The sequence below is a fragment of the Neomonachus schauinslandi genome, chromosome 15 (assembly GCF_002201575.2).
Source record: "Neomonachus schauinslandi chromosome 15, ASM220157v2, whole genome shotgun sequence".
Classification (NCBI taxonomy): Eukaryota; Metazoa; Chordata; class Mammalia; order Carnivora; family Phocidae; genus Neomonachus; species Neomonachus schauinslandi.
The window spans coordinates 48,120,033-48,131,637 of NC_058417.1; the positions used below are offsets into that span (position 1 = coordinate 48,120,033).

The 11,605-nt window shown below is 46.4% G+C and overlaps 1 protein-coding gene across 2 annotated transcripts in view; it reads right to left on the reverse strand.

Moving 5' to 3' along the window:
- The window catches only part of RGS9 (regulator of G protein signaling 9), a 64,820-nt gene that overhangs the window by 24,418 nt on the left and 28,797 nt on the right, over positions 1 to 11,605 (reverse strand). Inside the window, exons 7-10 of one of the 2 annotated variants that reach the window (XM_021678430.1) lie at positions 10,925 to 10,996; positions 3,148 to 3,177; positions 2,361 to 2,422; positions 335 to 448 (exon numbers count right to left, since the gene is read on the reverse strand). In XM_021678430.1, the coding sequence (XP_021534105.1) occupies positions 335 to 448; positions 2,361 to 2,422; positions 3,148 to 3,177; positions 10,925 to 10,996 (278 nt within the window). The remainder of the gene's footprint in view (positions 1 to 334; positions 449 to 2,360; positions 2,423 to 3,147; positions 3,178 to 10,924; positions 10,997 to 11,605) is intronic. The other variant, XM_021678431.1, reaches the window with a different exon arrangement.

Sequence of the window (11,605 nt, forward strand, 5' to 3'; positions counted from 1 at the left end):
TAATCCACTGCACCACCCAGATGAACCCTGAAAGCATTATGCTCAGTGGAAAAAAGCTAATCACAAAAGATCACATATTATACGATTCCATTTATACGAAATGTCCAAGTCGGCAAAGGCACAGAGAAAGTAGTTTTGGGGTTGCCTAGGGCTGGAGGGGTTTTGGGGGGTGGAGGGGTTCTTACTTGGGTGATGAAGATGTTTTCAAATTAACTGTGGTAATGGTTGCACGACTCTAGGAATATAGTAGAAACCAGTGTATTGCACACTTTAATTGGATGAATTGTATGGCACATGAATTATAACACAAAAAGCTATTTTTTCAAATACATACAATTTGGCATTTAAGTCCCAGAACTGGGTGTCATCTGTTATCCAAGGATTGCTAGGGAGGCAGCCTGACATGATGGCGTCATTGGACAAAAACTGCTCACTGTATTTGACGATCCTGAAAAGCAAATGGAAAATGATTTCCTAGAAGCTCAACAACACCCAAGAGACGAAATCAATACTCAGGTTGATTGACCAGCCTGTCCTCCTTTCTCTTTATCGATTTAGTTACATACTTATTATTGCCTTCTTAGAAAAACGCTCTAATAGCCCTCGGGATTGGCAGGTATTTGACAGGATCTGTCCCTGTTCTACTCGTGAGATGAAACATCGTCTTCCCATCCAATTCCTTTGCAATTTCTCTACCGCACCTATTCCATTAAAATAAGGCCTCTTTATATTATATCAGGAGTTTTCCAAATTCAAAGCCGACTCAGTTTGCGTGTGCTCAAACCAGTGTCTTGGCACCATCTTGGAAGCATGAGGTTGCCATGGTCTCTCTGAGATCCTCACGTCACGTTCCACCCTTTGTCAGGAAAACCCCTACATTTGGGAACTTAGATTCATCATTCAAAGCCTGGGGTCTCAATGAGGTGTGAACCCCACATTCACAAATGTGAGCAAGAGCTAATTCCTTCTCTGTGAATTAGACCTTCCCAGGCAACACATTTCCTAGTACGGCATACACATGAGACACCTACTCTAACATCTGCCCATAGGTAGGCAATTTCGATAGAACAGAACCCATGCCCTAGAGATATACCAGAGCATTAAGTTTATAGTTCTGTGACAAACTCAAGCTCCTTGGCTTCATATCTCCCAAGACCCTCTTATATTTCTCAGCAAGACCTTTACAGTGGAGCAGTTGAAGGGAAGAAAAAAGAAAACTGGCCTCAGGTCCAACCACAAATGATGTCAAATTCTGGTACTGAACCACTAAAACAAATAAAAATTGGAAAGTGGATGTAAGAAGTATCCAATAGCCTTGGAGTCTCCTTCAATGTGCTTTCTGTTTGGTTTCATTAAACTGGGTTTCTGGAACATCACTGTAGATGGGTTTCACTTTATCATAAAACTATGATGATCATTATAACCTAAAGGTGAGTGTCCACTGAGTATATGGGTACATGCCCTTCTGTGACCAATGGAGCTCAGCAGCTGCAGACAGAAGTGGTTGAAAAATGTGGGGGAGGTCAGGGCACATTTTCTCAGGTGGGTGGTTTTGCAAACTAGGGATTTGGGAAGATGTAAAAAGATATTTGAAGATTTTTATGGGAGCCTAACTCCTAACCATATTGGAAGAAAGGCACTGGGCAAAATACAACATCTTCCATCTTGATCAGCACCATTACTCAAGTCTCATACAGTCAAAATAAATGAGTAGTCACGTTGTGCCTCTCCAGAAATAAGCCATGTGTGCAGGAAAATCTTAGTTAGCAAGGTGGTCCTAAAATGAAGTCCACATTTTAGAAGGATAACTGCTTACATTTGGGGAGCACTAAATCCTTTTGTGTCTCCCCAGTAATGTCGTATGGGGGACTGGATCAAGGTACCCTGAGTGTTCAATACGTCAAATGTAAATTTCCAATTAATTGTAACTGGATTTTAAATCGAAGATTAACAGTGGACATTTAATAATACACTGAACCAGTAAATGTAACTCACATATCTCTAATAAATTTGAGTGGGTACTGATAGGAACACGGGCTACTGTGGATCCCCCACAGGGTCCAGTCTATGAACTTTCTATTCTTCCCACCTTGTCCATCCACACATTAGTGGATTCCAAGAAAGGTGAGGCTTGTATAAAACCTCACCCATCCCTGATTTTGCCTAACCCAAGATGAGACCTGGACACACGCAGACTGAGGACCTAGGAATTTAATCCTTAAAAGACTGGTTTCATCCTTCAGAGCTCCTTAGGATCTTATGTCAGCCCAAGACTGTTCAAGTTTGCCTTAAAGCAGAAGGTTCTCCTCTTGTCTACCTCTTGTTCAAACCTCAGCAAGACCAACAAATTAGAGACATACCCTCCGAGGGACACTGAAGACTTCACAGTGGACCTCATTAAGGCCTGTTGGTAATACATAATCTGGAAGAGACACAGTGGTTAAAGGATGCCCAACTTCCCCACCCTTGAGTGCCACTAACACCAGCCCTTACACGCGGCCTCCAGAACCAGAAGCCACTTCCCTGCCATCCCACCCCCTCAAGCCACCCACCACAGTACTAACAGGACACAGGGCCACAGCAGACAGGTGATCCCAAACTCCAAATTAGAGGCCTCCATAACCCATCATGTATCAGTCTGGGAAAAGGCACCAATTGGAAATACAAAAAGTTCTAAGGAGCATTAAATCGAGACATGGGGACAGATGCTGGGCTTTCCCCTCAGGTGCCCCTGACTCACAGAGCAGGGCTAACCTCAAGAGCCAATGCCTTCCAGGGCTCTGTCTTGGGCCCTGGACACAAGATTTGCCAAAATAGGTAGTGTGTCTATTCAGAGAGATTCTGAACGGCCCTGTCATTGTAGGAGCAGGGATCGGGGTAGGGAGGCAGACACTATGGCATCCATCCCACGTCCTTCAGATCTGGGCCTTCTGATGTTGTTTCATATCCTGAGCCTCAGCACCAATCCATTTCGATCTTACAAAAGATGCTTTGTCATTCTGTGCAGTCCATTAATTTAGAAATAATTGTTTGAACATTACACATCGTTTTTCATTTCATTACTGAGGGCAGAGCATAAAGTCAAAGTACATATAATTTGTTAGAGGATTGAAAATCAAACTTCCCTGGGACTGGGAAACTAATTACCTCTTTTCTGACAGCAGTGATTGTTTGTTTCTGTAAAAACAAAGAAGCAGAAACCATTAAACGGATGCCATTAAGTCATTATAATTCAAATACCCATTTGAGAAATAAAAATCCTTGCCCATGAAAAAAACGGTTTCACCTTTTCTTACTTAAAAGACAGGATTTTCCCATGACCACCGCCACTGGAGAATTAATTCAACTAAGGCTCTGATGAGGGAATGCATATGATTTACTACTATAACTGTACACTGTTCTCCCAAAAGCCAAGATGATTCAAGACTATGCTTGGGATTGGTCCCAATCTACCATAGTGCCTACAGAACCATCCTAAATGGGATGAGACACAAAGTTGGGAAACAAATATGCAGCTGGAAAGTTTGTTTCTTTCCTCCCAGGAGAGAGCTCTGAATGGTGAGATCCATTCCTCAGGTATTCATAACAACTTGACCAATACAAACTGGCGGTGGGGGGGAGCCACATTGCCAAACATAAAGCACACAATTAAAAAACTTGAGACCAGAGTCCACCGAGAGCTAAGTCCTAGAGTGGAGCTGTACCAGTGTAGATCATATCAGGTGGGTCCTATCTGCTTGTTGAAGCAGCTGAAGCAGGTTCATGCCTGGGGTGAGCTGCATCCTCTCTCTGGATTTTTTGCGATTGAGCAGAGAAAGGCTGGCTCTCAAAAAAGACTCCATGTATAGGCTCTTAGAAGCTCCTGGAAACCATTCAGACCTGCCTCCTACTAAAATCTTTTATAATCTGACATGCTTCCTTAGCATCACTTTTCGGCTCCATGCAACTCTCAAAAATTGGGCATAGTTGGTGATTCCAGTCCTGGTTTTTCTAGCTTTGGTTGTGTCCAGGGGCCGCTTGGTACTGACTCTCATACTTTAAATTGATCATCTTCGTTCCTGGCTGCCGGTATCCAAGCAGCTGAATACAACCAGATCTTCACTGAGAAGAGAATCAGAAGCCCAAGGAGGACACTATTTCCCTTAGCCAGTTAGTAAAATAAGTACTGGGCCATGAGCCCATTGACAAGGAATGGAGGAGGGTCTGATCTGGAATGTCACATACGTAACTCTCCTTTCTAACCCATGCGGGGTTTCATTTTGCTTCAGTGGATTGCTTTTATGTAACTGCTTTTCATAGGAAACCCTTTTTCCAGGGTGGGAGAGTAGGGAGAGTTATCTCAAAAATTAAATGTAGGTCTCTCTGTTTTGGACTCACACACACCCTAACTTCTTCCTTCATAGCACTTACCACAACTGTAATTAAGTATTTGTTTGTGCCATTCTATTCCATATATGTATCACCCACCAGGCACCATTAGGAGCAGGGCAACCATGCCTGCCTCTAGCCTAATTTCTGGTGCACAGTAGATGCTCAAAAAACCTCAGATAAATGATAACTGCCATGTGCTTGGAGGCCTAGAAAAATGGAGATGTATTCTAAGCTTAATATAATATTTTTCCACCTAAACAGTTGAAGACACTCCCCAAATGATCCATATTTTGGCAACGACACTGATTATCTGTTTCTATTGTCTCTTAACATAAGGCACTGTTTTAGAAGACTAACATTTCAGGAAGAAAAGGACCCTGGGACCAGAGTGGCTTTGCATTCAAATCTAATACAATCAGACTCTCTTGTTAGAGTGTGCTCAAGTGGATTAAAAATCATTATCTACTGGTCTACACCTTCTGTTCAAAGTGGACTCCGGACCTTTGCCTATAATAGTAACCACTTAGCAATTAGTGCAAAGCAATTTACACCTCTCTGATCCCTTACAAAGTTTAAGGGAGGGAAGTTTTCTTATTCTGATTTTCAGCTGGGGATACCTAGCCGCTGAGATATTACAGCAACTCTCTCAAAACCTCCTGCTCAGCAACTGGTTGAGCCAGGATTCAAGCCTAGATTGTCCATTTGCAAAGCTGAGGAGTGATCCATGAGGCTCAGAAAAAAAGCCTACACTCTTCACCAGTTCCTTCTTTGCCTTAAAGCCACGGGTGCTACATCGTGGACTGATTCTGTCTGGCCATTTAATTTAAAATTAAAACAATGGGGCATCTGGGTGGCTCAGTCATTAAGCGTCTGCCTTCGGCTCAGGTCATGATCCCAGGGTCCTGGGATCGAGCCCCACATCGGGCTCCCTGTTCCGAGGGAAGCCTGCTTCTCCTTCTCCCACTCCCTCTGCTTGTGTTCCCTCTCTTGCTGTGTCCCTCTCTGTCAAATAAATAAATAAAAATCTTAAAAAAAAAAACTAATTAAATTAAATTAAATTAAATTAAAACAAAAAGAGAGATAAAGCCCCAATCACAAGATGCAACAGAAAGACAGGAAACACTCTTTCATCAACACTAATGACAGAAAAACAAACTCCCAGCTGTAAGAGAAATGAGGTCTGGCGATCTGACGCACAGCAAGGTGACTTTAACAATACTGTTTTATATACTTGAAAGTTGTTAAAGAGAGTAGATCTTAAATGTCATCACCACACACTCAAAAAAAAATCCTAATTATGCGAAGGGGTGGAGGTGTTAACTAACCTTATTGTGATAATCATTTTGCAATATATGCATAGCTCTAATGATCACACTGTACACCTTAAATTTATATACATATGTCAGTGACCTCTCAATAAAGCTAAGGAAGAAAAAACACTAACAGTGGTAAAGACTGCAATCATACTAGGCCTGTGCTCAGCAGCCAGAGTGCCTGAACACCCTCCTGCCAAGTGCCCAGGAGCCAAGATCAAACCTCCTGCAAGCATGGGACTCCTGAGCGGACCAACAGAGACTAAATGAGCCAGATTCTCAGTCTGCCTGTCCTTCTCTGGGCTCCGTGGGGAGCCGTCCCTGCAAGTCAACCACAATCACACACACTCATCTCTCCTCCACCTGGCATGGCCTGGCTTTTAGCCTAATATATTTCTGGGGCCATTATCTCAGTCTTCGGTGTGTTAAAATATTTCATATTTTAATTCACTTTATTTGATTGTATTACCCCACTAGGGCTTCTGCATCGGTGGTGCGGTTTGCTGACTGTTCTCGGATTTCCAGGATTACCGGCCACCCTCTGGGAGTTGGGACAGCAGTGGATTTGGTTGAATCGGAGGCTTCCCCACCTCTACCTTGGATTTCCCACATGGATTTTACTGGTTTCTAGCTTTAAAAATAGCTTTCCATGGGATCAGCTTCCTCTAGATGGACATACAGGGCATCTCTGTCCTGTTAAGGGTGTGTGGACATAGGGATGGTGCAGGAGAGGGTCCTGGACTTTTCTAAAAGACAGAAAGGGAACGTGATTGGGGAGGGGAGGGGCGGCTTAGGAAAGAGAACAGACTTTCAGATTGGGCCCAGGTCAAATTCTTGGTTCTGCCACTTATTGGCTCTATGACTTTGGATGAGTTATTTAGCATTTCAAAGCCTCTTTCCTCCTTTGTAAAGGGGGATCACAAAAGGGGGAAGGCATTAAATGAGATAATACAGAGAGGTGACTGGCACAGAGCAGAGGCTCAACATACTAGGGCTACTGAGTAGGGTTCATACACTATTGCTGAGAGGAGGCACAGTGTGGTGTAGACCCTAATTACAAGATAAAACACAAGATGCCCCTGCAATATTTGGGACATACTGATACTAAAGAAGTTACTCGTGGTTTATCTGATAATCAAATTCAACTGAGCATCCAGTATTTTTATTTGCTAAATCTCATAAGCCTGTCTATGTTGTTATTACTCAACCAAAGGCCATAAAAAAGACATTAAAGTGAAGTCATTAGAAAACACACACACACGCACGCGCGCACGCACACACATTTCTAACCAATTCAAGACAACCACTTCATGACAACACAAGAAATAAACATTTTTTTCTCCCTGTAATTCATGCACAAACCCGTTGCCTTCCCAACAGTTGGCCCTGCTGGAGGGAAGTCGCTTTATTCCTCATCTGAGTGACACACTGTGCTACTGTAAGATACTCTGCCTAAAGAATCTTCAAATACTACACATTCTTGGAATTCTAACTTATTCTTTTTCCCTTACAGGAGTTACCCAAATAGGGACGCTTCTAGAGCCTGTTTACACAGCTCTGTGGCTGGCTTGTTGGCCTCCCAGCCCGGATGCGGGCTGCAGATAATTGTCACAGGGCAGGAGGGGTCAGTCAGGCCATGCCCTGGGAGGGCCTGGGGCCACTGCAGACAGGGGTGTGGGAAGCAAGGAGGAGGGACAAGCAAGGACCTGGGACCAGGCAGCCAGGCAGGAATATGCACTAAAACAGAGGTGAGGGGTCGGGCAAGCCACAGAGTGAAACACAAGATGGGGACAACCATGAGCAATCGGGGAATATAGGCACTGAGAGCAGAGAGAGGGTCAAAAGTCAGAATCCAGGAAGTCTGGGGACTGACGGAGTTAATGCAAAGCAGACAAGAGATGGGAAGAAGCGACCTGCCCAAAGAGACAAGAATTTGAGGTCGCAATCCCCTGAAGTAGTCTGTCCTGCCGCGAGCTTCCTGATCAGTTGGAGGCAGGACAGATGGCGCTATTTGCAGGGCCAGGTGCAAAATGCACATGTAGTACCCCTCATCCAAAGAAAGCATTAAGAATTTTAAGGCGATGCCAGGCGAACACTAGCCCAAGCGCAGGGCCCTACTGAGTGCAGAGCTATGGCCCAGTAGGCAGGTCACCCCCCGTGATACTGACCCTGGGTGCAGACTGGAAGGGTGTGGTTGGGGGCAGGGGCCGGTGGGGGGGTAATAATGGGGATCAGAAAAGAGCAAGAGTCACAGACCTGGGAAGTCACAGAGCCAATAAATGACAGAACCAGGAATTTGACCTGGGCCCAATCTGAAAGTTCATTCTCTTTCCTAAGCCGTCCCTCCCCTCTCCAATCACATTCCCTCTCTGTCTTTTAGAAAAGTCCAGGACCCTCTCCTGCACCATCCCAGAAATGACCTCTCTCACAGCATGGCGACCATTAGGATAATGACAGCTACTGTCCCTGGAGCGCCTCTGCATGTTGGATGCCATTCCAGACACTTCACATAAATGACCTCATTTAATCCTCGGAGGAAGGAGCTACTGTTATTCCCATTTTATGGGTAAGGAAACTTAAGGCTATGAATAACTCAAGAGCTTGTCCAAGATCACATGTCCAGGGAGCGGCTGAGCTGGGACTCACGGTGAGATCAAAGCTTTCTTCAACACACCACACTGGCCCTCATCACAAAATGACTATGGTCACCCTGTCGGGGTCAGGAGAGGAAAGGCCAGCCCTAGGCATACCACCACCCATGGCTAGTGCCCGGCCACCATTTTATCTCCTCAGTGAAATAAAAGGAAGATGGGGGGCTGCGTGTGCCCCAAGGTAGGGGAACTGAGAGAGGACACGCTCTCTGGGTGCGGCCTTGGGACCACGGGCAGGTCCTCCCAGGGCTGGGCGGCCACACCAACCGGTGGCCACCAGCCTAAGGAGGTGGGTCACCCAGAGCCCTAGGACACCGCCAACCGAACAGCCTCTTTCTTACGCTTGCTGGTGTTCTTTGGGGTTATTTGCCTCCATTTAAGGAAATCAGGCATCTTTTCAAGAATTTACTAATTCTCAGAAATGGCCTCTCTCTTCAAACCAGCAATGAGAGATCTTCTCCGGAACGAGACAAAAATCTAGAACCTCTGCACGCCCAAGGCCTCACGGGGACACTTCACGTCCTCTCGACCCTCTCCCCTCAGGGCAGATAAACTGGGAAAATCGGGGGCCACTTGGTCAGTCGGCGGGAAATGCTGCCAACACATCAAACATGGCACCAGCCTCCGTCCCCCCAGTGGCTGGGCCTGACACACACTGGGGCTGGCAGAGAGGGAGAGGCCGTGCTCGCATGAGAATTACGGTTCTTTATTCTTCAGAATACTCCAGAGTAGCCAGAGTGCAGACAGGAGAAAGAGAGCTGGTGGGAGAGAGAGAGACAGAGAGAGATGAAGGATAAACAAAGTGAAAGCACCCCCGTGTCAAACATGGCCATGGGAGGGACAGCCCCCAGCCTCACGCACTGTCTGGTGTTCTGACTCTGAGCATCTGGCAAGAAATGCGTAGTAAGTGCCAGAAGGTATGCTCTTCTTCCAGCCTGACCGCCCATGAGCCTGAAGATGCTCTCTCAGTGAGAAGGGGTCTGGCGAGGCTCCTTGGAAGTTACCCCCAAACAGCATGGAGGATGGAGCACCTCAGCTCCTCAGCTGTCCTCCCAGAGCTGGAGTGTAAGGCCCCCTGCACCACACACACACACACACACACACAAACACACACACTCACACGCACACACACACGCATACAGGTAAGCCAAATCCCAGCTGGCTAGGGTCAGAGTAGAGTGATGTGCTTTCCACCTGTACCCTCCCCTCCTCCACACCACAGAGGTTTCCAGAACTGCCAGTTATCCATTTAAAAAAAAAAAAGCAAAATCTTCCACCCCGGTTCAGTATTTTCCTTGATGATTCTGTTTCCATAGCAACCAAGCCTACAAGCCTCAGCAATTATCTGTCATCTGACGAGGGGAACGTGGAAAAGGCCGTGAAGGCTGACAGTGCCACGGATGTATTAAAGGCAGGATCACTTTGAGTTGTGGGCAGGGGACCTAGCAATGCCCCAGGGGACGCCCTCTGGGGACTCAATGTCCCCTCTCCACATGGACTCCATCCCTAAACCCATGCCTCTGTCTCTGCACTGGTGGGGGTCCCCACAGCTATCTTGAGTTCCAGGTCCCAGTGGACTTCCTTCTTCCTCCTTTCCAGCATATTCTTCTCACCTCCCACTCACGCCTTTAGGTACTGCCAGGGCTTAGAGATGACACATGAGGCTAAAATGTCCCTGACCCCTTGCTGCCCATGGATATTAGACAGAAAGCAGTGGAACCATCTAAGACTAGGTCAAGTGTGTTTCAGGCTCCATGATTCTCGGTCGGGCCAATCTTGTTTCCCAGGGCACACTGGACAATGTCTGGGGACATTTGTGATTGTCAGGACTGGGAGGCTGGCAGGGAAAAGCATGGAGTTACTGGGATCCAGTGGGTAGAGTCCAGAGGTGCTGCCAAATGTCCCACAACATGCAAGAAATCCCCCCAAGGAATTATCTGGCCCCAAATAATAGTGCCATGGTTGAGAAACCCTACCCTGGATGCCTACTGTTTCAGCAGCTTATGCACTGCATTTCTTTAAATAAAAATTGGTTTTAGGAAAATGGCCACCCATCTTAAATGGTGGCCTATTTGGGAAAAGGGTCCTTCTAAAACTAAAAGCGTAAGAGAATCTTTGCAAAGGCCCCACCCTACTGAGATGCAAAAGAAAGTGGGACATTCTAGGTCATGTGGATTAAGGTTTAAATCGGAAGTTGATTCAAGGGTTTTGAGCCTGGGGCCTATAGTCTCCAGGACATCAGGGAACTGGCTGAAATTGTGTGCAAAATGTCTGTCTGGGCATCTGGGCGGAATGGGTTCATAACTTTCACCAGATTTTCAAAGGGGGAACTGCCTTGGAAAAGTCTAAAGCCCATCCACATAGATCCCATTTGCTCTGACCTGCACTCTACATTCCCTCGTCTATCATCACACAAGACGCTTGTCATGGCCCTGCCCCTGACACTGGAATCACAAGATATCTTTTTGGCAGTCCCAAAGGGAAGACATCATTGCCCCAACAGACACAAACAGACAATAGTCGTGTGGACAACTCCCCAGCCTAAGAACCTGACCTAGGCTCTGCCCAAAGTATGCAGCCGAGACCTACCTGGTTTACCTGGACTTCATTCGGATTGGTCACTCGGTCCAGGCCATAGTCCAGCACATTGTTCATTCCCGGCTGAATGGAATAAAAACAATGTAAGAACCACCACTGGAAGAATCTCCAGTTTCTGATTAACTTTGGATCTTGGCCAAACTGCCAATTATGAGACTGAGCTGAGAAGGGCTTGTGGCTTAGCCCATGGGGAACCACAGCTATTGTAAGACCCTCTGGGTGAGCTGGGAAGCTTCATGGGGCTGTTCCACCACCACAGCATCCCCAGAACCCAGTAGGACGGATGGGTGGGTGGATAGGTGTGTATAGTGGTGGGTGAATGGATGGGTAGATAGATGGATGGATGGACAGATGTATGGATAGGTGGATGGATGGATGGATGGATGGAAGGGTGGATGGATAAAATCAAACTCAAGAGTTCACTGGGATTAGTACATAGGACTCTCACTCCTCTGGCCGTGCTCCTCCCCCCTCCCCCCACCTACAGTGCAGTGCTTTGGAGAGTCCAGGCTTCAGTCAGCACCTTTGGGTTCCAATCCTGGATCTGCCACTTCTTAGCAGTGAGGAAGATTTTGGAAACTACTTCTCTCTACACTTGCTATCCCTCCTGAGAAATGGAGAGGATCTTGGAAAAGTCTAAAGCCCATCCACATAGATCCCATTTGCTCTGAC